Below are 27,908 nucleotides of genomic sequence, written 5' to 3'. Positions count from 1 at the left end.
TGTTATAAAATTCTGAAGTAGTATGTTGAAACTTGTTGTGTGGTTTTATCTTTTCTTCTTCTGTTTTTTTTTTTTTTTGGTGTGTGTGTGTAAAGGAATACCACTTTGTGTTTTCAGTGCTTGATTTAATTATTTTTTCGTTTGCCATCAGTCAATAATTCAAATGAATGAATAATGTTTATATGAACTTTTAAAATATGTATATCTTTAGAATGACAATTCAGAATACTAATTCTAAGTAAGTATTATAAGCAGTGAAGAAATGAATGTAAATTGGAGAAAGTGAAATTTCACAGTCAATGAGAATAGATTAGATTATTCGAACTTCTGTTTATATGCTATTTTAAAATAGCACATGCTATTCAACATATTATAGGTAGTATTTTACCCATGCATTGCTGGCAACTCAAACTTTTAATTAAGAATACTTTCTATAAACAAAAAATATTGCAGTGTCTTTAATATACTTTAAATCCCAACCATCATGACCTTTGAAATACCCATTGTCTTGTAAGCTTTGTATTAGTGTATAAATTTTTTTGAGATAGATTCTTTCATATTTAGATTTAATATTATAACAAAATTCATGTTAGAATTTGTAAAAGAAGTTTTAGGTATAATAGAACACTGAATATGTAATTTTTAAAGATCCATCAGGCCAGTAAGAATATAGACACATTTGTTTAAAGATCTTTAATAATAAACTTTGCTTTGTAATAAACTTTTCCAGGTACATTTATGAAACACAAAGTGGGGAATTCCTAGTAAATTTATTTCACATTTAAAAGCAACATTTTATTTAGATTTTTACAGGGTTATCCCTTTAGCAATAATAGACAGAATTAACATTTTTATTCTAAAAGATACAATAGGCTTTTACATTTAAAACAAAGCAATAGAATCCAAGGCAGCAACTTTTTAGTTACTTTTGAATTAGATTAGTATTTAAATCTGTAATTAAAACAAAATGAAGAACATCATCCATACTCTTTATCAGTACATTACTTGAAAGTAACTTATTATTAGTCTGCATGTTTACTTTGTTTAATTATAAATACTTTTCAGTGTCTCAGTTTTGATCTGTAGGCATCATAAATTATGATATAGTGCTTTCCTCATTGTAAAGAATGATTGTAAATTACTATCTTTATGAATGGTTTAACTTTACATTTTGGCTTTTGGCTATTACCATAGACTTGTCAAGTTCTAGCAGTGGTTCTCACCCTCCCTAATGCTATGACCCCATGTTCTTCATGTTGTGTGGCCCCCAACCATAAAATTATTTTATTGCTACTTCATAACTGTAATTTTGGTACTGTCATGAATCATAATATAAATATCTGATATACAGGAAATCTGCTATGTGACCCCCACTGGGAGTCGAGACTCACAGGTTGAGAACTGCTGTTCTGAAGGATTATAATTAAGTCTAATTTTATTGAATCATTTTTGGAATTTTAACCTTCTTTAAGGAATGAAAAACTCCTTAAGTGTCTTTCAGCATCTTGAACAGATATGAACATCATGTTTTTTCAGATGTAGGGGTCTCTCTTTCTGTATTGTCTAGGCTTGTCTCCAGCCTTCCCCTGAGTATTGGGGACAACAGGTACATACCATTATGGATCCCAGTTGACCCTCCTGGTCCCCGTTTTTGAGACAGAATCTACTGTAGTCTAGGTATGAACTACCTTATTTAGTGTTAGGGATTGAACTCAGGGCTTTGTACCCGAGCTATACCCCATCTCTTTACTTTCTAAAATAGACTTTGGTCTCAGTTTGATTGTAATCTGTTTTTCAGAAAGTATAAAATCCCTAAAATTCATTCATTTGTACTTGTAAAGCTTGTAAGAGCAGAGTTCTACTATAAAAATATGAAGTTAAATATGACTGTGAAAGCCCATATTTGATAGACTATTTAGGAAATTTGAAGGAAATTTAACAGCTCAGAATAGACATATTCACATTTTCCTTCTATTGTTTTTAAGAATATAAAATAGAGAATTTGAATCTTATTTTAAAATACCCATGTTCTAAATATAAATTTGGAAGCTATTTAAAAATCTATTCCATGGCAGTAATTATTTAAAAATTTGCATTATTTGCCAATATGTGCAATTTTGTAAGAAGATTTCACACCATCCTGGATAACTGTTGTCTGTCTTGACAAAACAGAACCAGAATGAAGGGTGCTTCAGTTATTCATTGGCCCCTCCCTCTCATTGCTTTATAAGTAGTTTGTCTTATTGACTTTCTCCTGAGAGAACCAAGTAATGCTGGAAAAAAAAGTGCGAACTTTGGAAAAAAACAGTATGTTCAATACTCTTTAATACTTTAATACTATATGAGGCTGGAGAGCTGGCTTAGCAATTAAGAGCACTGGCTCCTCTTTCACAAGACTGGGGTTCAGTTCCCAGCATCCACATGGTGGCTTATAAACTTCTGTAACTCCAGTGCCAGGGGATCCAATACCCTTGTCTAGCCTCTGTAGGTACCAGCCATGCTTGCAGACAAAATACACATACAAACAAAAGTGAATGAGTGAATGAATGAATCAATACTTATTATGTGGCTTAGCAAATTTAATTAGGTTTCTCTTGGGTGAAATTTCAGTAAAGATAAAGAAGATACATAATTAGGTTGTAGGGAGAATGAAGAGTGACACAATACTTCCCCATATATTCATTGTTTTAAATATTAGCTGTTACTGGTAATACCTGCTACCTGACTTCCTTACAAATTTGAATTTGGTAATCATATTTTGGTCAACTGTAGAAGACTTTGTTTTCATTTATTTGTTAAACCGAATTCATTCATTGGATTCTGTTTTATACTATAGCAACCTGTATTTTGTTATTTTCTATTCGATTCTATTCCTCAAAGTTCCATCTATATAAGTTTATTGATTTGAACATACATTTCTAAACTCTGACAACTGTCTTAGATATATGAGGTTGGATTTTCTGCTTTTAGGAAGTCCTGTTTCATGTTCACTGCCTAGTTGCTTCTCTGTCACTGTGATAAAGTATGACCAAAAGCAACTTGGGGATGGAAGAGTTTATAACATCTTACCAGTTAGAATCCATCATCAAGGGAGACCAAGGTAGCAGCTGAAACAGAAATCCAGAATCAGGAACTGAAGCAGAGAGCATGGAAGAACAGTGATCACTGACTTGCTCTCCGTGGCTTTCTCAGCTTGCTTTCTTTTCTACCTTAGAACCATCTGTAAGAGCTAGCACTTCCCATAAATGTGTGAGACTCTCCACACCAATCATTAATCAAGGAAATTCCCCTCAGATGTGTGGGCATGTCATCCTGGTGGAGACATTTCCTCTGTTGGTGTCCTTTTCCCAAGGGACTCTAGTCCTGTCAGGACAACAAAACCACCAGCACTTGCACAATCCATTCTCTATTTTCCTAACTTTCTACTAGTCTTGGTTTAGCAATAATCCCAAGGGAACGGGACTTATTTACACTGAACTGTGATTGTGGGTAAGTGTGGTGGTGGTATTGTGTTACCCAAAATATTGTGCACGCTAATAAACTTATCTGGGGTCACAGAACAGAACAGCCACAATATTAAACATAGAGAATAGGCAGTGGTAGCACACGCCTTTAATCCTAGCATTCCAGAGGCAGAAATCCCTCTGGATCTCTGTGAGTTCAAGGCCACATTGGAAACAGCCAGGCATGGTGACTCACGCCTTTAATCCCAGAGAGTGATGGAAGAAAACAGAAAGATATATAAGGCGTGAAAACCAGGAACTAGAAGCATTTTGGCTGGTTAAGCTTTCAGGCTTTCGAGTAGCAGTTCAGCTGAGATTCATTGTGGATGAGGAGTCAGAGGCATCCAGTCTGAGGAAACAGGATCAGCTGAGGATTTGGTGAGGTGAGGAAGCTGTGGCTTGTTCTGCTTCTCTGATCTTCCAGCATTCACCCCAATAACTGGCCTCAGGTTTGATTTTATTAATAAGAACTTTTAAGATTAATGCTACAGGTAAGCAAGGGAGCTGAGTTGTTCTCATAAAAATCAAAAAAGCCACAAGAGGATATTACAAGGTAAGAATTTTTAGAGCTAAAGCAGATGGGATAGACATTTTGAAGTGCAAGAAGATTAATACAGATTTGTCTAGTTGTGCCTCTGAAGCCTGCTCCATATTTAAATAATTAAATCTTATAAGATTGACTATTTTTTATTTATTAAATATCATTTTCATTGGACTTGCTTACTCACTATTTTTTGCAGTTTCTTTCATGTGATACTTACATAATTTTGAATAAAAATTGATGAAAGTATTATGTAAATTGATGAATTGATTACATCTATTGTGATAACTATATAATATAGTAAGTGATAGATATCCATTAGGAATTGCAATTTAGTCAAAAGGACAACACTCATAATAATTTAATAATAATTTATGTAATATAATAGTAGTTCTATATAATCAGTATGTTTTCCTTAGTGGATCACATTGAAAATGTGAACTCTAAATATCCACAATAAAGACAAGCATAAGCGTAATACAATAAAATGTTAGCAATGGTTTTTCCTACTAATATTATTATGAGTAATTTTCATTGATTGTATTTTTTGTTTTGAATATCCTTGTTAAAATGTATAGCTTTGTTAAACTAATGATGTTATAAATATGAGATTTTACAAAAACTTTTAAGATAAGAGTTTTGTATAAATTTTACTAAAAATAAATGTAACTCCACATCAAAATAAAAGTTATAAATGAAGTCTAGATTTTTTTTGGAGCATTGATGGCATAGAAATTTTTTGACATTTTTTTTGCTCTTTTTCACAAGTCCTCCAAGGTGTAGTAACAGACCCTGAAGCCTATAGAAAGCTTGTTGATGTCTACAATGCTCATTTAATCATTTCATTCTGTCTAGTATTCCTTCCCAGTCATATCAGAAAAAAATATAATCATCTTTTTTCTTTTGGATTTTCATCTAGGTAATTACTTTTGGTGACTGTCTCCACTTTATGCGATGTATCATTCCATCTCTGAAACTAGACATCCTCTGCAATCAGAAGAACAAGAAGTAGGCATTGACCCCTTGTCCAGCTATTCAAATAAGTCTTTAGGTAAGTTTTGTGTGCAGATGCCATTTCCATATGCTGGGAACTTAACAAAGGGACTTCAGTAAGTTCTGTCCATACTATAGGTGTAAGTCTTTCCATGAAGCTAATCAGAACAACTTTAAGAATATTTTTCTAGATATGTATAGAATATTCTTGATACTAGTGAATACCAGAAAAAGTTCCCTTTGTATTAAAGGTAGAGCATATATTAACCAAATGTTTAATACACTGTCATTCTTTAAGAAAAGTTATATCCTAGACAATGCCTGTATATATAAAGTCGTTGAATTACAAAATGCTGTTTGTCAAACATGTTTTGAAGAATCATAAACTGTTGGTATTGACTTTTCAGTTAATCTATCCCTTGCCCCCCTCCCCTCTACACACACATTAAATTGAGTTAAATTCTAGGATGAACTTTTTGGTAGTGATTCACATATTTCTTTTCTTTTCTGTAAATAATTGAAATTTGTGTCACACTATTGTAGATATGTGCAATAAAATTGTTAAGTTGTCGATTATTGAAAGATATGCATTGTTGATGTTCTACTCTTTAAAATGTTTCAAATATGTATGTGCCAGAACTAGATATTATTTTTCCATGTTTACTTAATGGTAGACTTTCTGAAAGATAGGAAAATTCTTGAAGCTTTATCCTTATTCTTGAGTAGTTCATTGAATGCTATTAAGTTCCTTGCTCAAGTGACTAAGTGTATTTTTTTTTACTCATGAAATGCATATATCAAGAAACTTATTTCAAACAAATTTGGTAAAATAATTCAAATAAAGTTATTTTTACCTGTATACTGATATTAAGGTCTGCTATGATATTTTGGTAATTTTAAGAAATTAACTGACTCCTAAAATGGTCATTTCTATAGAAAAAAGCTCTTTATGAAGTGCATTTGTTTATGTATTTATTTATTTATTTAGGGTATGTGTGTGTGTGTGTGTGTGTGTGTGTGTGTGTGAGAGAGAGAGAGAGAGAGAGAGAGAGAGACACTCTTTATTGCTTTCTACGTCCTGTAAATGCCGTTGATATTTTTGTTGAAAATAGCACCTTTTGCCCTTCCAAATTATTTTGTGATTTTATTTTATTTTATTTTTGTTACATGAGGACTTAAAAAGACAGCTGTTTAGATTTTGGTAATATGAAAATTAATTCTCATTATTGCAGTTGAAATATTTTAATATGTTGTTAGAAAGCCTGAAAGCTTTTCTAGTGATGTTTCCCTTAAATTTAATACCTGTAAGAAGTACTTATAATTCAATAAATGCTTTAAAAGTGAGTATGTTTTTGTATTAGAAGCATACAAAATAATTTTGCCAATACTTTTTAGAATATCTCTTGTTTATATGCTTATTTGAGAAGATCATTTTCTGTTGTGTTTTAAGTGAATATTTTTCTATGGGCTATTTCATTAAATATCGAACATTTTTTTTACCCTGGTTAAAAACATTTTAAATTAATTTTATCTTTTATTGTCTAAAGGATTGAGCAGTTACCTTTACTGAAAGGGATTTTCATTTATATCCTAGCCTAACATTTCTGTGACATACCAAGTTATTAGGACTGAATTGATGTTTTAAAGTGCCATTAATTCATTTACCCCAAATGTTCATTAACAATGTAAATGTATGCTGATGTTCTATGAGACAAGGAAGTGACTAATGACTCTTCCAACTAACAACACTTAAAATGAATAGAAACTTTAGATAGCTAATCTTGAAGTAATCAAGACCCTCATTCAGCTTGGCATCTCTGTATGCTCTACAACAGCTGTCAACTGTTAAAAATATATACAAAACACACATACATGCAGGCACATAAGGAAAGCAAGATACGTAAATATCTGCTTTTTCTAAGCCATAAAGGTTACTAACCATAGTGAGTTTTGTGTGTTGTATGTGTAAACATTTTACATCAAGTACAGATTTGATCTTCTTAAGTTGTCATTTTGCACGCACAAAAAAATATGTATTACATATTCTTGAAGCTGTCATATTTACTTGAAGAATCATCACCATTGTAGTTTATTTTTATTTCTGTCTTGCATTGGGAGTTTTGAAGTATTTGGAAGCTTTTTGTGCATTTCTGCAATAGACTATAGGGAATTTATGGCTACATAACGACTCCTTGTCTAAACAGATAAACACCAGATTTGGATTAGTAGTTTTCCTGCCTCGAGTCATCTGCAATTAAAAACAACCCTGTCAGAGATTCCAATAGTAAAGCATTCTATTTCCTCAAATCTGAATTCTAACATTTGTAAAGAAACAGTACTATTAAATGATTTTGAGTTCTTTTAAAGTTAGGCAAGAAAAGGGGATTAGAGAAAAAAAGGTACATATTTTATTTTCATTGGGGAAGAAAAAGAACTGTTCCTACATATGTGTGACATCTTAGAACATATTTATTTTCCATGTTAATTACACTTTTAATCTCTGTTTTTCTAAACAATAAACAGTATAAAAATATATTACATATTCTTTGTGCCATAGCATGTTTTATCATTTGTTTAAATTACCTTCTTAAATTCCAGAGTCTTTGGAAATAATTGACCCGATACACATAATTCCACAGAAAATAATACACTATTTTTTGTTTTCATAATTATTTGTTCTTACCATCTGACTTTAAATGATAAATCAAATGAAAATGATTATTTTTAACTGAGGCTGATAATCTCAAGATATAGGAGAATTTCATCTATTGAATAGGCTAATTAGGAATACTATTTTTTTCCTCAATTTCTTTTTTTTTTTTCCCTTTCTTCTTTTCTTTTGGTTTTTTTCGAGACAGGGTTTTTCTGTGTTGTTTTGGTGCCTGTCCTGGATCTTGCTCTGTTGACCAGGCTGGCCTAGAACTCACAGAGATCCACCTGACTCTGCCTCCCGAGTGCTGGGATTAAAGGCCTGGCTTTGTTTCTCCAATTTTATAACAGCTTATACTTTTATTTGTGCTGCAAGAAGATTTTCCTCTATTGAGTCTCCTTTGAGAATAGTATTTTGTAATGTATTGCCAAAAGTTTTAGCTTGGGTGTTACATGATAGAACATTCCCCTTCTGACTTGACACTTGTGTATTGTTAGGTAACTTTTACTGTATCTCTTTATTTTTAAACATTACCTGCTTCACAGCTTTCTATCCTCCGATAGAAAAATACATGATGTTCAGAGTACTTTTATATTTAGTATTGCTTCTATAAGCTTTTTTCCCCCTCAGTTTTCCTTATTTCGCTATCAGAGTTTTGGAACAAGAGGGAGAGACATTATCAATAATTGACTTTTCGTTGTTATTGTTGTTTGTTTGTTTGTTTGTTTGTCTGTCTGTGTAGACAGGGTTTCTCTGTGTAGCCATGGCTGTCCTGGAACTTTCTTTGTAGACCAGGCTGGTCTGGAACTCACAAAGATCCCCCTGCCTCTGGGATTAAAGGAGTACACCAACAACCTGGTGACTTACTTGTTAGAGCTAATTTTTATATGGTGAAAATTTTAGTAGAGTATGAATGACTTTGACCAGGATCACCACTATATCATCAATATCTTTAAGCATATTAGTACTTATTGTATTTTATTGAATGGTGTTTTAATGAATTTATTACTTGTTTAATTACATTACTAATCAGACATGTTGATATGATAGTTGATAAAGTAAAGCAATATCTAATAAGTGAAGTAGAGAATCATAGAAACACATGTTTTTGCTTTTTTTTTTTGGTTCGTTTTATTTTGTTTTGTTGAGACAGGGTCTCATTATATAGCCCTGTCTGGACTGGAATTCACTATGTAGGCAAGGTGGGTGGCCTTGAACCCAGTGATACATCTGCTTTTTCCTACCGAGTGCTGGGGTTAAAGTCATGTGCTACCACACCTGACTCACATGTTTATTATCAAACAGAAAGTACTATAGACCATGTAGCTAATGTTAGCTTATTTATATAAAAATATTTATTGAAAATTTAGTATCTGGGGAAAGAATATTGAACAGTAAATTGTTTTCTTTCATAAAATTCACATTTTAAAATGTATTTCTCTTAAGTATTTGAGAATTTCATAAATGTTGTTTTGGTTGTACTCAGCCCCTCATTTTTGTCACTACACTACACCACCTCTCCAACCACTCCAACTTTGTGTCCTCTTTTTTTTTTTTTAAATAACCCTTTGTGTCCAGTTTTTGCTGCTCAAAAACTCATGGATGCGAGGCCATCCACTGCAGCTTTGTGAGTAGGTCCGAATCTTTAAAGGAAAAGGATTCTCCCTTCCACAGAAGCAAGCTGCCTTAATTAAGTTTGGGGCTCCCCTCTCTTGTCAATGCTCTCCTGTTGACAGGCTTTGTGTTTTCCATTTCTCTGCACTGAAAACATTTATGCTGAATAATGTAAGTGTTAGGGTTCATGAGAAGCCCCATAAAAAACCATCAGACATGTATGCAATCAACAAGAGCGTTTAATTTCTCTAGAATAAAAATTTGAGCATGCTAGAGTCAAACTATCCAACAAAGTGGTAGAAAGGCAACCTCGAAAGAAGCTCACAGGCTCCTTTGATGTGATTGGGTATAGACCCTACGGGTATAGGAATCATTTTATGATTGGCTCACGACATCTGGTCAGCAACTGTGGTTGCAGTGTCAGGGGTCTGTGTGCAGTGTCAGGGGTCTATTGACTGAAAATAGCAAGAACAGTTCCTGCTTGTTGCCGGATATTACCCTGATTGGCTACTAAACTGGACGTACTTCCTGAGGATCTGATTGAAGCCAGACATGAGTCAACATAGGATGGTGGGGTAATGTGGGGCAGAGGTCATCGCAAACTGGCCCTGGAAAACAAACAAACAAACAAACAAAAAACCAACTGTCTTTGTTAGGGTCAGCCCTGTTACAAGAGGGGACGGCTGCTCAGTAAGCCAGACGCAGAAAGACAGTGATCTCATGTTATCACTTGTATGTTGACATTAGTGTTGAATCTTTGTTTGTGTTTCTAACTTGGAAGAAACAAAAATTTCTAACCTGTGTAATCCAGGAAACTAGTGATCTTAATGGAGGGTATAGTATAATTTGGGTGGTATGAAAGGAAAAGGGAGAATCAAAGTGGGGGAGGATTAGGTAAGTAGAGGCAAAAGAGAAAGTCATATGGAAACCTGTTATTTTATGACCTTTCTATATCATAGTAAAGAATTTCATGAGAGTTACCCTATGGTACACTAATGGTCCTCCCAGAAGCCTCAGGTTGCTGCTAAATACAAAATCCAGTGCCAGGTGTGGGATACCTCCCCTCAATTTCGATGCCCCAGAGACCACAATTATTACAGCCTATTGACACTGTCACTGGTTGGTTGGTTGGTTTGTTGGTTGGTTGGTTTTTGATACAGGGTTTCTTTGTGTAGCCCTGGCTGTCCTAGAATTAGCTCTGTAGACTTCTTGGTTGCCCATCTGAAGTCATATTTTACTCTTGGAGAGATAATAAAACACTGACAGATTAATACAGAAATAAAGAGAAAAAAGCAGTGCTAAGAATTAAAACAGGGTAATGTTGCAACGAGTACTTAAAATTGTCAGGGAAGGCCTCTGAGAAAGTGAAGATTTGGCTGTATGTGAATAACAGACAAGATTCCAGGCATGTATAGATGGTATCTGTGGGAGTAGTACCACATCTCTTAACAAAGTAGAGTTTATCAAAATAAGTCCCCAGGAAAGGAGTAAACTTGTTAATGGTAACTGGTGAGAGCCTTCTATATCCTTGGCACCAAGGCTATTAGCAAAACGGCATAGAGTGGGCTAGGTTAGGGAGGACTTGTAAAGCTGGCGAAGAAATGTAGATTCATCTTGAATAAACTAAGAATTATTTAATAGTTATCTAACATACTGTTATTATGTCTGTGGGCCCTTTAAGTTCTTCTTGGGGGTCATATATCCTTCTTACTTGATTGCGTTTATTAAGTGATGGCTCCTTTATAGTGTAGAATATCTTTAAAATGTGTTGCCGGGTGGTGGTGGCGGCGCACGCCTTTAATCCCAGCACTCGGGAGGCAGAGGCAGGCGGATCTCTGTGAGTTCGAGGCCAGCCTGGTCTACAGAGCGAGATCCAGGAAAGGCGCAAAGCTACACGGAGAAACCCTGTCTCGAAAAAAACCAAAAAAAAAAAAAAAAAAAAATGTGTTTTCATGTTGCTTATATTCCAAATGAATATACTTGTTTCCTTAACATTTTAACAACTTAGTTTGAGCAAGTTAATGGTGAAATAGTTTTTGTTAGTCAGGGAAAAAATGATGCTATGATAATTCACATATATCTGAAGATCTTTCATATGGTTCATTTTATAGCATGTAACTATTATTAAAAGATATTGAAAGCCAGGCAGTGGTGGCGCACGCCTTTAATCCCAGCACTCGGGAGGCAGAGGCAGGCGAATCTCTGTGAGTTCGAGGACAGCCTGGGCTACAGAGTGAGTTCCAGGAAAGGTGCAAAGCTACACAGAGAAACCCTGTCTCGAAAAACAAACAAGCAAACAAACAAACAAAAAAACAAAAAAAAGAGTCTTAAAAAAAAGATATTGAGTGTATGCATCCTAGCAAGACCTTTTCTGTTGATCTAGGTTGTACATATGAGTATGTGTTCACTTACACAAGTGAACTTGTACATATGCAAGTTTTATTTGGGGCATGGAGGGCATGTAATCACTTTTTTTTTCTGCTGATATAATGGAGAATTCATTCCTCTAGGACATATTAGAATAGTGTGTTTAATGCTCTTCAATTTAATTTGCTAGTATCACAATTAATACAATTAGGGTCACTTTAAATGAAACTATTAGCGAATTGACTAATTTACTTTAACAATGTCAATGTGTTCTCACAATTATATTTGCTTTAATTAGTGTACAAGCTATTATTTAATAGCATACTTCACATAGAAAAATGTAGTAATGAATTCTTACCTCTATTAAAGAAAAACTTTTAATGGCCTAACTGATTTTTGTACAAGTGCTGTTAGCTATAAAGTGTTGGAAGACACATGGAAAATCATAAAGCAAAGCTTGCAAAAATGTAAATACAACATTTTTTGGTATTTTTCATGCTTTCCATTACATGTCCTATTTATCATTGTGTTAATAGTATTGAAAAATTCTTAAAAGTGGTTAGGGAAGGGAACGTGTGTCCTGGACAGCTTTAGTAGTGTTGAGTTTAATTTGTCTTGGCTTAATATTGCTGTAGTATTTCAATTTATGGATACATTAAAGTCACTCCCAATTAACTACCTTAGTGGAAGAGAATGTATATGTTTGTACAATATAAAATAGGCAAAATAATTCTCAAAAGGACTTTTGTTTTATATTCTAATCTGGGTATTTTCTTACCTTAAAATTAAGTCTTGAGTTCTGGAGAAGTTTCTTGGAAGGACATACAAAGTAGTTTACCACTCCTGTTAGTTTCTTTTAAAGAATATTTATTTTGTTTATGTATATGGATGTGTTTCTGTGTAAGTGTATGGCACATATGTGGAGGTACCTATGTTTCTGTGTTAGTGTATGGCACATCTATGGCAGTACCTATGGAGGCCAGAAAACAGTATTAGATTCCTTGGATCTTTAACTGCAGGAGGTGGTGAACCACCTGATCTAGATGCTGGGAGTAAGCTCAGGTCTCTAGAAGAACAGCACATTTATAAATAGACATGATCAATATCGTTCAATACTATAATTTTAAATTGAGACTCTTTGGTCTAGTTTGGTCAATTCACTAAGTTTCTGCTACTTTAGGATTCTATCTTCTTTTGCCCATTATTAAGAAAAAAAATTATAAAGATATACATTTAAAACTAGAACATATGTAAAAGGTAATTAGGTATTAAATATTTAATGAAAAAAGTGAGGTTAGAGGATGCACAGAATGAAAAAGTTAATTACATCTCATTCCATTGAGATTCAGAACTATCTTGTATTTTCATCAGCTTCTCTGCCCTCCCCTATTAATCTTCCCTCCCTCCCTCTCTCTCTCTCTCCATTCCTCCCTTCCTGTGTGCCCTGTCCCACTTCCACTGCTCTGCTTCTTTCTTGCTTTCCTTTCCTTCCTACCCCATTTAAAAAGGTATTGATAATACATTCAAATAGAGAAACATTCCTTTTATGAAGGCATTAGTTGGTCTTCTTCCAACCCTTGCTGGTCCTTTCTGCTATTTATTTGCTTTTGAAACAGATTCTCACTCTGGGGCCCTGTCTGGCCTGAGGCTCTCTGTATAGACCAGCCTGGCTTCTAACTCACAGAGGTCTACCTTTCTCTACCTCCTGAGTGCCAGGGTTATAGGCATGAGCTCCCACATCTGGCTTGTAGTCTTTATTCTTAACATTCTCTGTACAATCTGGGAAATTGTCTAGTACCTTTGTGGAATAATGTCATTTGCTTTTGAAATGTTTACTCTTTCTTGGAAATCAAGATCAATTCACCTCATGTTAGAGCTACAGCATTTCAGAAGCAAGTCCCAAGTCTGTACTAAATCCCTTGTTGTTTGGAATGACTGAAAGAACGTCCCAGTAGTCCTCCACAGTCTGACCTTATGTATCTATCTAATCACTTTTTAACAGTCAGACATGGTTTCTCTTAAAATTCAGTGTTCATCCAGAGTAGTCAGAGAACTGAAGCTGCCTGACCTCAGAACAGACAGCGCGAGTACAGGTACACCCAAATATAGTGGACTGATTTTTGAAAATGGAGAAAAGGAAATACAGTAGAGAAAGAATAGTTTTTTCAACAAAGGGCACTGGAGAAATGGAACATCCATACACATGCACATGTAAATCTTAGAGTCTGCCTGTCTGTCTGCACATAGAGTTTCAGCTAATAGCATTAATACAAAATGGGTCATAAGTCCAAATGAAGACATCAGGATATCTAGGTGAAAATGAGTTTGCTGATAGCTTTTTTGAAAAAAAAAAATCTTAAAATATTATCCATAATAGAATGAAAGAAAAATTGGTAAGTGAAAAGAAAAAAAAAATTTTTGTATAACACTCTTAAAGGAATCAACAACCAGCCGGGCGGTGGTGGTGCACACCTTTAATCCCAGCACTCAGGAGGCAGAGCCAGGCAGATCTCTGTGAGTTCGAGGCCAGCCTGGACTACCAAGTGAGTTCCAGGAAAAGGCGCCAAGCTACACAGAGAAACCCTGTCTCGAAAAAACCAAAAAAAACCAAAAAAAAAAAAAAAAAAAAAAAAAGGAATGAACAACCAAGCCAGAGTGACAGAAAAACTTCACTACAATATCTGTATAATGTGACTATTATAAAACACATCTGAAGATCTTTTAATACTAGAGAGTAAGAGGAAACTAAATTGAAAAATGAGCAGAGCAGAAAAGGAACAAAAGACATTGCTTTGTTGGATATGTCATTTACCATTGTCAAAAACTAGGGAAGATACAGTTCAGCTCACAAACCACACCGTTGACTTTTGTCTTCCAGTGCACTGACTTTTGGTTTCACTGGTTCTCTATTCTTGTATTCTCTATTTTTTTCTCTAGGTCTAACCTCATCTTATATCTTTGCTTCTGTGTTTAAGACACAGAGAGTACATCAGCACTTAGTATATCAGAGAGGAAGCCTTAAGTTCTCTGAACTTATAATTGAACCTTATGTTTTTTGTTTTTATTGCTTGTTTTTACCAATTATGACATCAGGTTGCATTCTGAAAATCATGTTCCACATTATTTGGTAATGAAATAGTATTGCATCCACTCTGTGTCTTTAAGGGTGAACTGAAAGGATAAGGCTTAGACATTGGGAGTGGAACTGGACCCTTGGATGTGGTTCTTTAAGTAACCCCAGTGAGTGGGATATGGACAGTATGTTCACCTAAGAAGGCCATTTTCTTTAACCATTCATTTTGGGGATAAAATTATGATTTTCTTAAACAGTTATGTTTGCATACAGTAGTTAATATTTATTGTAATTTTGTTTATTATGTGACAAACTGATACATAGGCAGTGCTTGTTAGCACTTAGGTTAAATTATTTTCAATGTAGTTGTCAGGCACAATATTTAAATAATTAAATAATATTTAATAATGAATATTTAAGTAACTTTATGTTAAAATTAAGACCATAAGTAACACAGTAACATATTAAAAATAAATCTTTTGATAAATTTATCAAAGAATATATTAAATATTTTACAAACTTGTGTATTATATTTTTAATTATTTAATAATGATTAATTTTATATATATAAACAATGTTAATACTGTACAGCAATATCTGATGCTATATAATAACATAATTATTTACATATATATATCAATAAAGGTTTTTACTTTGAATTTTAAAAGTCAATGAACTTTGGAGAAAAGCAGAAATTTGGGTTATGTCTTAATTACTGAAATGTGCAGTTTTGAGTCTTGTGTTTAAGTCAAAGCCACTTCATATTTGTTGGAATACAAAAGAGAAAAGTTGTCATTTAAATATGTTTTAGAGTCAAATTTATGGAAGCACTTGGGATTAAAATCTAGAGTGTTACAGAAAATTTGGGGAGAAGAGAGATTCAGATTATGTAGAGAAATCCTTAAAGAATGGTTTTGAGTTACATTTTTGTAGAATCATTTATTCAAAACTGCAATTTTTATTTGTAATCTAATTTTAGAGGTGATATTGTGTTACAGTTCTTTCAGAAGACTGATAGATACTGTCCTTATGAAAAAGAGACTTCATTTATTCACACACCAGGTCTAAGGGGAAGTGATGAAACATTTACAAGCTTAGTAAATTTTCCCTTTTAAACACATGCATGCCATGCACACTCACACACATATTAGGTGTGTATTTATGCACAATCTGGCCTTTTAACAAAGAAAAATAAGGCTATGTTTGGGCTGCCACTGGTAGAAACAAAACAGCTGAGACTTTAATGAACACCATACTGAGGGCATGTAGGACATAAGGGAAATTAAGCAGGTTACAAACTGCACATCTTCTATTTGGATACAGAGATCTCCCCAATCCTGACAATTAGTTGCATTGACAAAGCAATCAGATAGACAGAAACAGAAGGAGATCATTTATATCAATTTGAGAAACAGAAATAGTAATGAAAGAAAATAGCCACACAGCTCTTTCTGGTGATGTTCTTTCTCTCTGTTTCCACCAAAAATAAACACATATGGTTAAACAAAAATCTCCTTTTATTTCGTTTACAAATAAAGACCAACATAGTTTTCTTGTTGTTGTTGATGTTGTTGTTTTGTATTTTAGAAAAGATATCCTGGACACTTAAAGAAATTTTAGTCACAGTAACCTGACAGCATTGTTTAAATATAAATTTTCTTTCCTGGAAGACTATTTCAAAGTATTGCAGTTTTAGCTGTGAATGCCTGAATACATTAATGATGACAGAGAAGTTCTCGAATGAACTAGCAATTTGCTTTGTCTCTTTTGTAACATTTCTTGGTAAATTGCACACACAAATGTTGCAGGGCTGTTTTAATTTGCACCCCCTGTTTTTTTTGCTAGTAACTAAATAATTCTTTGTTATTAGTCAGTTAATTTTTTAATTATTTTCTTATATGATTTAAAGAAAGCTGTGTGGGAAACATTTAAACATTTGCTTTAGTGTATGTCATTACATTCCAAAATGTATAACTCATGTTTAGGGTTTGAAGATTTTTTTTCTACAAAAATCAAATCCTTTTCAGCTTTCAGAGAAAGTATGTATTTCAAGATCATTTACTTTGTATCTTAAATCATAAAAAAATATGTATTTGCCAAAAAACAATTGAAATATTTTAGGGCCGTACTTTTTTTCAGCCTTATGAAGATCTGGATTGCTAATTTTTCGCACTATTATCTTTGTGGAAATTGTAATTTTCTCTGTGTTTTGTATGTGTTGTGTGTGGTGTATGGGAAGATGTGCACATAGAAGTAGGTGATGTGCTCATGGACTTGTTGTGGAGACTAGAGGAGGACATTGGGTTCCTCTTTGTTATTTTCTGCCTTCCCCAAGACAGCATCTGTTACTGGACCCAGAGCTCATGGTTGAGGTCAGTTTAGCTGGCCTGTGAGCTTCTAGAATCTGTCTTGATCTCTGTGGTTATAGGTGCATGCTTCCTTTTGTCACTTTGGATGTTGGCACTGACGATTTGAACTTAGGTTTTCTTGCTTGCACAGAAGTTGCTCTTACCTACTGACCTATCTCCTTCCTCAGATTTTTAATTTTTATTTGCTTCAGTATAATTTGAGACATTAATCTATAACTTAGAAAGAAATAAGAGGAAAACTTTTAAAATTATTATTATATAGTACTTTCAAATAGAACTTTGGAAATTTTAGTATTTTTTTCCTAGAATGTTCCTTGAAGTACACCTTTAAATGTTTTACACTTTTAGTTAATAGATGTTTGCAAAATGGCTTTTATAGGAGCTCAGTAACTTCAAAGAGCCAGTGCATATTTGGCACATATCTAACACTATTATTTCATGTTATCAGTAAATAGTATATTAGTTGTCTTTGGTTCTATGGCAAAGTTTCTCTGAACTAAATAAAAGAAAATGCTAAGTGTTTACTCTGGGTGCTGGAGACGGCTCAGTGGTTGACAGCTGTGGCTGCTCTTCCAGAGCACCTGGGTTTAATTTACAACACCACTCTGCAGCTCACCTTGAGTGTCTGTAATCCAGTTCCAGAGGATCTGACACCCTCACAGACATACATGCCGGCAAAACACCAATGTACATAACATAAAAACAACAAATAAAAAAAGAATTTACTCTGATTCCTGACAAAATAAGACACACAGGTCTCTCACTCATTGTTGGATTTGCTTCTGTGTCAACAACATCGCTGACTACTTAGTGAAATGAATTACTGAGCCACAATTTTTTTAAATCATTTTTTTTATTAAGAGATTTTCTAACCACAGATTCCCCTCTCCCCCCCCCTTCCTGCCCCCCCAGGCTTCCCCACCAACCCACCCCCCATTTCCACCTCCTCCAAGGCAAGATCTCCCATGGGGAGTCAGCAGAGCCTGGTACATTCAATTGAGGCAGGTCCAGGTCCCTCCTCCCTGCACCAAGGCTGTGCAAAGTGTCTCACCATAGGCACTAGGTTCCAAAAAGCCGCTGAGCCACAGTTTCATCTTTTACCAAGCCACTTACCATTAAGTTCCATGATAGAGTCAGCATTTCATGAGATCAAAAAAGCTGTGAGGTTTCATGAGGCTTACAGTAACTGTTGGCACCTGTCAAAGCTGCAGTATTTTATTGAAAATGCTTATCTGTCCACCAAGTTCTCACTAAACAATTTCATGATAACCCAGTGTTTCTAAATATGGTAGCACTCATTAAATTTAATTAAAAGCAATTGAGTGAGGGGTGGTGGTGCATGCCTTTAATCCCAGCACTCTGGATGCAGAGGCAGGTGGACTGTTAGTTTGAGACCAGCCTGGTCTACCCAGTAATAAATTTAACAAACGATGAAAAGGATGCATACTGAAAAGAGTAGAACATTTTTGTCATCCAGTTTGAAGAACATGAATAAATGTAGAAATATAGTTCTCAAGGATTAGAACTGATGTTGTTATGAGCCCACCAACCTGGAAGGGTCTAGAAAGTGACGTTTTATTAGAGTACCTGTGCAGGCTAATGCCCAGGGTTAAGATGAAATTAGTAACAGAGAATTCTCTCATCCAAGGATCAAATGGCTTCACTAATGGTCTCTCCTATAAACATTAAAAAATCAATAATTTTTAAATTGTTCAGAAAAGGGGAAGTAAATTCACCCTATTGCTTCTTTGATATTAAAACCACAAGGACACAAGTAAAAGCTAAAAAGATCTTTTTAGAGAGAATAACTGTTTCTTTTTCTAGTCATATCTTCACAATTCTGATAGTAGTGCTTAGTAATTTATTATATACTCTCATAACTTTTATATAATTACTTTTAAATAGTTAACTATTTTTAAAGCGACCATTTTTCATGATTATAGGTATAAAAATTCTGGCATACTTAATTCAACAATTCATTAAAAAGATTATTCAAGATGATCAACTGTGATTCATCCTGCAGATGCAAGGATGGTTCGACATATGGAAATAAATGTGATAAACAGAATGTCAGGCAACATTCATGAGTCTCTCAATAAATGCATAAAGGGAGTTGATAAAATACAATTTCCTTTCATGAGGAAAACATCAATTTAGAGAAGAACACAGCTTCACCATAATTGCAGGTACTTATAATTAGCAAAATAGGCTGTCTGTGGTGACTCACACCTTTAATTCTAGCACTTGGAAGGCAGAGACAGGTGGATCTCTGTGAGTTTGAGGCAAGCCTGGCATACATAGTGAGTTCCAGAATAGCCAGGGCTATGTAGAGAGACCCTGACTCAAACAAAGAAACCAACAGTCAATAGTTATTATTATATTCAGTGAGGAAAAATTGAAGCTTTCTAAGATCTAACAGGTTATAGACTCCACATGACTGAGATAGATAACAAATGTAGCCAATACAGAATTGTAAACTTGAAACATTATTATATTTGGGTAAAATTATATTTTATAACTTGGTTGTACATTTCTAAAAAAATGAACTTTGCAAATGACAGTTTATCATTGCAGTGTCAACAGGATTGATCTGCCTTCTAGAATAAGAGAAAGATGCGTCTTTACCACTTTCTTTAATTATTGGAAGACCCAGCTATACCACTCAGGCAGGGAAAGAAAGCATTTTATGCCCTTTTGGTTTTGAAGTTTGAAAAAGATAAATTCCAAATTATCTTCGTTTATAGATGGCCTGGTTGTTTATAGTGGTTCAAGTGAGAATGCCTCTCACAGACTCATATATTTGAACACTTAGTCCCTAGTTGGTGCTATTTTGGGGGATTAGTATGTGAATTTATTAAAGTTGCCTGTTACAGAATTCAACATGGAAATACCAGCAACATCTTAATATACTAGTAGCTAATTAAACAAAACATCAAGAAAGCAATTGCATTTAAATAGCTACACATACAAAAACTTCTAGGAATAAATATGGGTAAAGATAAAGACTAGTACAAACAAAACTATCAAATTATGAGTGTAAGAAATTGAAAGGGACAGAGAATAGTGAAAAGATTCTTTTTATGGATTGAAAGAATCAGTACTATTAGAATTTCCATATTGCCTCCATGCAGTCTACAAATTTTATGTAGTCCATGTTAAATAGCAACTGGAACAAGAAAACTACTCATAAAATTTGTATGGAACACACATAGACCACACACATGTGCGTGAGTGCATACACACATAATAGCCCAAGCCATCTTTAGACAAATAGAACAATACAGATGGCAGTCCATTTTACATATATGGCAAAGCTATGATAATCTAAACATGGTTGGATTTCATAAAAATAGCTAACAAGTGCTAAAAATATAGCTCAGTGAGGGAAGTGCTTGCAACAGGACATGTGTTTGATCTCCTGAACCCATGTTGGGGGGAGGGATCCCAAAAAGATATTCCATGCTGTGCTATGTGCTTTTAATCATCATGCCAGAGAAGTGGGCAAAGAGGGACCCCTGCAGCCCATTGTCCAGACAGGCTATCATGCTTGGTAATTCCAGCTATTCAATAGATCCTTTTTCAAAAACACATGGAGCTTGACAACTGAGGAATGGAAATTTAAGGTTATTTTCTGGTTTCTGCACACATACCTATACAGACATGTGCACTCACATGCATATGAATCCACAGAAATCGCCATGTGGTTGTGCTGGTAGTTTTATATCAACTTGACACAAGTCATGTGACAGGAGGGAACCTCAATTAAGACAAGTCTATAAGATCAGGCTGTAGGCAGGCCTGTAGGGCATTTTCTTAATTAGTGATCAATGGGGGAGGGCCCATCTTATTATGGGCGGGGCTTCCTCAGTGCTGGTGGTCCTGGGTTCTGTAAGCAGGCTGAGCAAGCCAATAAGCAGCACTCCTTCATGGCTTCTGTATCAGCTCCTGCCTCCAGGTTCCAGCCCTGTTTGAGTTCCTGTCCTGATTTCCTTCAGTGATGAACCATGCTATGTAAGCCAAAAAAACCCTTTTCGCCTCAAGTTGCTGTGGTCATGGTGTTTCATCATAGCAATAGTAACCCTAACTATGACAATAGGCATGTGGAACAAAATAAGAGATTTAGCATTAAAAGCACACACCTGCAACCAAGCATTCAACAAAGATACCAGGGAGTTGATGCCATTAGTGTAAAATATAATGGGCATAAAACCTCAACAGCAGAAAGAAGCTATTTCAATAAAGAAAATAAAAACAGATTTATTATCAGCATTCATTTTGAGCATAGATTTTTTTCTTTTTCAAAAGCATTCACACAGTGGCCAACAGGTATGGGAAAATGTTCAACATCCTCAGTCGTCAAGGAAAGGAAAATCAAAACTACAATGACATAAATCCTCATGAGAATGGCTTTTATCAAAAATCATTAAGCACGGCAATCCAGACTAATAAATGAAGTAGAAGAGTCCCTACATTTTTTTTTTTTGGTGAAAATGCAAATCAACACAGCCCTTCTGCAAAAATTATGCCTACAGCATGATCCAGCATTCTCACTCCTTAGTGTTTATCCCAGGGAAAGGAAGTAAGTATGTCAAAAAGCCATCTACCAGACATGTGTAGTGACACACATCTTTAATATCAGCACTCTGAGGTGGAGACCAGCCTGATCTGTATAGTGAGTTCCAGGACAGCCAGAGTTATATAGTGAGAATCTCTCAAAACAATCTTTGATTTTTATTTCTAGCACTATCCATAGTAGCTAAGAAACGGAAACAACCTAATATCTATCCGCTGGTGAATAAGTCAGAAAATAGCCTATATATATATACCATCCAGTATTTCATTCATAGAGAAAAGAAAATTCTACCATTCTGATGTAGCTAGAGTTTTCCTGACTGGCCCACAGTCAGGACAAATCTCTGTCACCTGCCAGTCCCACAGCTGCTCAGACCCCACCAAGTAAACACAGAGACTTATATTGGTTACAAACTGTATGGCCGTGGCAGGCTTCTTGCTAACTGTTCTTACAGCTTAAATTAATCCATTTCTATTAATCTATACCTTGCCACATGGCTCATGGCTTACCGGCATCTTCACATGCTGTTTGTCATCATGGCGGCTGGCAGTGTCTCTCTGATTCAGCCTTCCACTTCCCAGCTTTATTCTCCTCCTTGTCCCGCCTATACTTCCTGCCTGGCTACTGGCCAATCAGTGTTTTATTTTCTAACCAATCAGAGCAACATATTTGACATACATTCTCACATGGATAAACCTGAAGATTATGTTGTTACAGCAGGTAAGCCAGGCACAAAAATAAGCGTCACATCTGGTCATACTGATATATGGAATCTAAAAAAATGTTGCTCTCAAAGCAATTCAGTGAGAGATATAGGAGCACTGGATAACAAGCTAAAGTGTAGTTAAATAGGAACAAAAAGATATGATGTGTGATTGTACAACAGGTGACTTGGTCAAGAATATGTGGGTTTTTGGTTTTGTTTTTTTGAGACAGGGTTTCTCTGTGTAACAATTCTGGCTGTTCTGGAAGTCACTTTGTAGAACAGACTGGCCTCACTGAGATCCACCTACCTCTGCCTCCCAAGTGCTGGGATTACAGGTGTGCTCCACCACTACCTGGCAAGAATATGTGTATATTTGTAAAGATAGAGTAAAGGTCTTTGAAGGCTTTCTGTATAACTATGTCACATATGTTTGAGGTTATACATGAGTATAACACTTCACCATTGTACCATGTATTTATATATATAATACCTAATAAGTATGTCTGGTTTTTAACTTTTAGTTTTCAAATATTGAAAAGTAAAATTTATAACGCATGACATTTGTGTTTATTTTACATTTCTAAAATCTGTAATCCTGTGTGTCTCTGTGTAGAAATGTGCACATGTGAATTCAGGTGTTTGCAGAGTCCAGAAGTGTGCTGGAGTTAGAGGTGGTTGTAAGCAGCCTAAAACGGGTGCTGGAACCAAAATTTAGGTTCTCTGCAAGAACGCTCACTCTCTTATACTCTGAGCTTCTCTTTAGCCCGTGAGACATTTAAGTGTGTGTGTGTGTGTGTGTGTGTGTGTGTGTGTGTGTGTGTGTGTGTGTGTGTGTGTGTGTGTGTGTAGGTCTGAGTCTTCCAATATCCCTGGAACTGCAGTTGGGAACAGACTGAATAGGGTGCTGAGACTGAACTTGGTGCTTGAAGGGCAGCCAGCACTCTTAACTGCTGAACTTTAGGTCCTCCAAGAGATTTGTAAAAGAAGAGCTCATTAGGTATCAATATATGATGACACTGGCTTATGACTCACTGAGTGCATTGACGTAAAGGATAAAAAGACTGAGCAGACCCACACATAAATAAAAACTGAAGTTGGCATTGCAGATTAGTAGTGAAAGAATGAGCATTCGCTGACAGTGCTTAGGACAACTGATTTTTCCATTTGAGGAGAAATGGAAATGAGTGGGTCTTCCATATAATCTTAGAATACAAATCCATCTTAAATTAAAAGTACAAGTGTTAAATACAACATAAACATTTTTACCACAAGAAACAAAAGCCATACAGACTTTGTAGAGATGGGGCATTCAGAATTAACACAAGTATACCATCTAAAATCTATGGAAAATTCTTGTTAATATGTTAGAAATAGTTAAGAACTCATAATAATTTGCTGTAAGAGAAGTATACAATGGCCATAAATATATAAAAACATAAATTCCAAGCCTGGCATGGTGGCGCATGCCTTTAATCCTACCACTGGTTAGGCAGTGGCTGCTGGATCTCTGCTCTACAGAATGAGTTCCAGGACTACACAGAGAATCCTTGTCTCGGCGAGGGGATATATCTATTCTAGTCATTTTTCATATTATACCTTTTGAATTATAAAAATAGCAGGGTTAGGGATTTAGCTCAGTGGTAGAGTGCTTGCCTAGCAAGCACAAGGCCCTGGGGGGGGGGGGTGTGAGCCAGCTGGGCAGTGGTGGTGCACGCCTTTAATCCCAGTACTCCGGAGGCAGAGGCAGGCTGATTTTTGTGAGTTCAAGGCCAGCCTGGTCTACAAAGCGAGATCCAGGAAAGGCACAAAACTACACAGAGAAATCCTGTCTCGGTGGGAAAAAAAAAGTATTTGGGGTTGGGGATTTAGCTCAGTGGTAGAGTGCTTGTCTAGCAAGCACAAGGCCCTGGGTTCAATCCTCAGCTCCAAAAAAAAAGCACATAGTTGCTAATGTATAAACATATTATATTTCTATATTACTTTGGGATGTTAAAGACATTATATTACCCTTTTACAAATACTTACAGGAAAATTGAATATATCCCTAAGATCAAACAATTTTATTCCTAGGAAATAAACAATGAAGATCTTCAAGAATTTTAAGAACACCACTAGTTTTGCTGTAGTAACAGAATACCTGAAGTAGTTTATATGTCCTGCTGCAATACAAGAAATAAGTAAATAATGATGCAATCAGTAAGACACCAAAGTGAAACTGACTAAAATATGTAATTCCACAAAATCATATGTATGATACCAAAATTATGAAGATACATGTTGTGGAATATTAATTTAAGATGTGTTACATGTTTATGCTGTGGAACATTTGTTTAATGATGCAAAGACGTGTTCCATTCTTTTATGTTGCATTTGTTTAACTCTGAATCTGTGTTACTTTGCCTGTCTAAAACACCCTATGATCTAATAAAGAGCTGAACAGCCAATAGCTAGGCAGGGTCAAGAAGTAGGCAGGACTGGCAGACAGAATAAATAGGAGGAGAAATCTTGGATGAGTAGATCAAGGAGTGAGAAAAGGAAGGGAAGGAGGGCATCATGGGCCAGCCACCCAACTACACAGCAAGCCATGGAGTTAGAATTAAAGAAAGGTATATAGAATAGAGAAATATAAGCACCCAGAGGCAAAAGGTAGACAGGATAACTTTAGTTAAGAAAAGTGGCAAGAAACCAGCCAAGCTAAGGCCGGGCATTCCTAAGAAAGAGTAAATGTCCGTGTGATTATTTGGGAGCTGGGTAGTGGCGCCCCCCCCCGCCGGTAGAAAGAGTAAAAGACAACTAACAACAGATATATGTATATAATATAAAATTCCATTTATATAAAATTGAAAAGCAGCAAAACTATATAATATGTTGCTCATGAATGAATGCATATGTACTACAGCTAAAGAAGGACAAAAAGCACTAACTTGATTTTGGTCCGTAGAGTAGTCTGTAAAGGGACACTCATGATATTTGGTATTTATTGATAATATTTTATTTCTTAAGCAAAAAGAATAGTGAAATTTTACTATAAAATCTTGTTAACTAGCATAAAATTGTTTAGACTTGGATAATAAATGGATACTTGAAGTAAAGTATATCCTCAACCCATTAGAACTAAAACACTGGGCCTGGAGAGATGATGCAGCAGTTAAGAGCACTGACTGCTCTTGCAGAGCACCCTCTTTTGAATCTTAGCACCCAGTGACTGTTCACAACCCTCTGTAACTCCAATTCCAAGAGATTTAGTGCCTCTTCACCTCCGTGGACACTGCACCCATGTGGTGCATATACATACAGACACACACATCAAATTAAATTCAGTAAATATGCCAGGCATAGTGGTACATGACTTTAATCCCAGCACTTAGAAGGCAGAGGCATGAAGCAGCTCTCTGTGTGTTTCAGGCCAGCCTGGTCTACATAGTGGATTCCAGGACAGCCAGGCCTATATAGTGAGATACTGCTCCCCCCAAATAAAAAAAAATACAAGTATGCATATTTATAAAAAAGAATTAAGATAATGTCATAGAAATAGACAGCTCAGGAAGTGAAGAAAACTACCAGATATATCTAAAATTTAGGACATATTACCATAATCTAAATCATTGGGAATGTACAGGTTTTCATCAAACACCTTAGTAAGTGATTAAACCAGGAAGATGTGTCAGGCAAAGAAAGACTTATGGCAGCAAAGAATTCCAGAGGAAGTGACTGGTTTTTGTAAAAGAAATAAATATATAATTACATGATATTAGCAGTTTATTCACCTGTTCAGCATGTGTTCTGAGTATCTGTCATATGCCATATATGATTCTCAGTTTTGAGCTTCTAATGGCTAAATAATAAGAGACCTTGACAAACACTGGGCACCTGAGAACAACACAGTGCTAAGAACTGTAAGGATGTTTTCAATCCAGAAGCATGCTAGCAAGTCACTTCAATGTTATTTAAGTCAGGTTAAGGATCATTGATGAGGGAGCCCATGCAGAACCTCACTTAACGTGAGAAACAAAATTGCTTACCAAGTGTTTATCATGAGCAGGAAAGTGGTGGATCATGAGGACTCAGATATTGCAAGAAAGTCAAAGTTTTCTCTGGTAGACTTTGCAATTTAAAGGAAGTAGTTTAGATTTGGGCCTACTGTTGTTGTTTGTTTGTTTTGGGTTTTTTTTGGGGGGGGGGTTCGAGACAGGCTTTCTCTGTGTAGTTTTGGTGCCTGTCCTGGATCTTGCTCTGTTGACCAGGCTGGCCTCAAACTCAAGAGATCTACCTAGCTCTGCCTCTGCTGGGATTAAAGGCGTGTGCCACCACAGCCCAGCTAGGTCCCATTGTTATTTGTGTAGCCCTTGGAGTGTTTGTAAACAGGAGGAAGGGTGGGTTAGTATGATTTGTCCAGTCTCTCTTTTCTTTTTTCAAACAAAGTTTTTTTTTTTTGTTGTTTTGTTTTGCTTTGGTTTTAGAGAACCTGTATTTTATTTTGATCATAGTAAATTTTTCTTTTATGTATTGTGCCTTTGGTGTCATTTCTAATACCTCATGCCAAAGAACTGTTCACTACTCCTAAACCATAGAAATACTCTGTATTTTTAAAGTTTTATGGTTTTATCCTTTACATTTGTGTTCATGGTCAATTTTGAGCAACTTTTTTTTTTTTAATAAAATGTGAAGATTTGATCAAGATTTTGTTTTTGAGTGTTTATTTTGATGCAATTTGTTGAAAAAGAATTCACTTTTTCTGATGACTTCATTTTATATGTTTGTCAAAGTCAGCTGGAATGGTCCTGTTCATTTCTAGGCTTATGCCTTTTCGTTGGGCAGCTTCTTTTTACTCATCTACCAATACCAAAGTATTGTATAATATAACAGTATAGCATTTTTATTTATTATTTTCTTAAGTCATGCTTTCTCTTGTGTGCTGTCCTGAAACTCACCCTGTAGACCAGGCCGGCTTCCATCTCAGAGATCCACTTGCCTCTGCCTTTGGAATCCTGGGATTAAAGGCTTGTGCCATCATTTCTAGCTCCATAAGATGTATTATTAATGAGGTTGAAGTTTCCTCTCATCTCAGGAAAACAAAATCAAACAAAAGTGTTATTAGGTAGAAAACATAAAACCAGGAAGAATAAAAAGCCTAAGACATCATTGTAGTTCCCAAAAAGGCCACTGTGTATAAACAGGATATTGTTATTTGTGGAGTCAAAATTTCATTCATAAGGAACAAGAATGAGAATTGTACAAAAAGATTTTTTAAGAAGGTGATAATAAAATGATGGAGAAACTGTCTACTATAATAATTCCTTGAGTACTACGATACCTTCTGCTTTATTCTTCCCTTTCAAAATTGGTTTGTCTTTCCTTACACATTTTACAATCAGACTCTCTGTGTCTTCTAGAGGCCTGTTGGGATTTTAATAGGAAGTGTGACTCACTCTTTAGATCTGGTCATCATGGATAATGATAAACAGGAGTGAAAATAGGGAGAAGAGTCAAGAGTAGAATATCCTTGAGAAACATGTGGG

At 35.3% G+C, this 27,908-nt stretch overlaps 1 protein-coding gene across 9 annotated transcripts in view; it reads left to right on the top strand.

The window, feature by feature from the left end:
- Tbc1d5 (TBC1 domain family member 5) overlaps nucleotides 1-27,908 on the top strand; it is a 477,512-nt gene that overhangs the window by 168,981 nt on the left and 280,623 nt on the right. For all 9 annotated transcript variants that reach the window (XM_052745614.1, XM_052745612.1, XM_052745611.1 and 6 more), the window contains one exon: nucleotides 4,964-5,095. In XM_052745614.1, coding sequence (XP_052601574.1) covers nucleotides 4,999-5,095 — 97 coding nt within the window. In that variant the 5' untranslated portion in view covers nucleotides 4,964-4,998. The remainder of the gene's footprint in view (nucleotides 1-4,963; nucleotides 5,096-27,908) is intronic.

Source organism: Peromyscus californicus, unplaced genomic scaffold, assembly GCF_007827085.1.
Source record: "Peromyscus californicus insignis strain IS unplaced genomic scaffold, ASM782708v3 Scaffold_19__1_contigs__length_69161282, whole genome shotgun sequence".
In the NCBI taxonomy this organism is placed as follows: domain Eukaryota; kingdom Metazoa; phylum Chordata; class Mammalia; order Rodentia; family Cricetidae; genus Peromyscus; species Peromyscus californicus.
The sequence above is the reverse complement of the archived record's forward strand: the minus strand, read 5'-3'. Positions and strand labels throughout refer to the sequence as shown.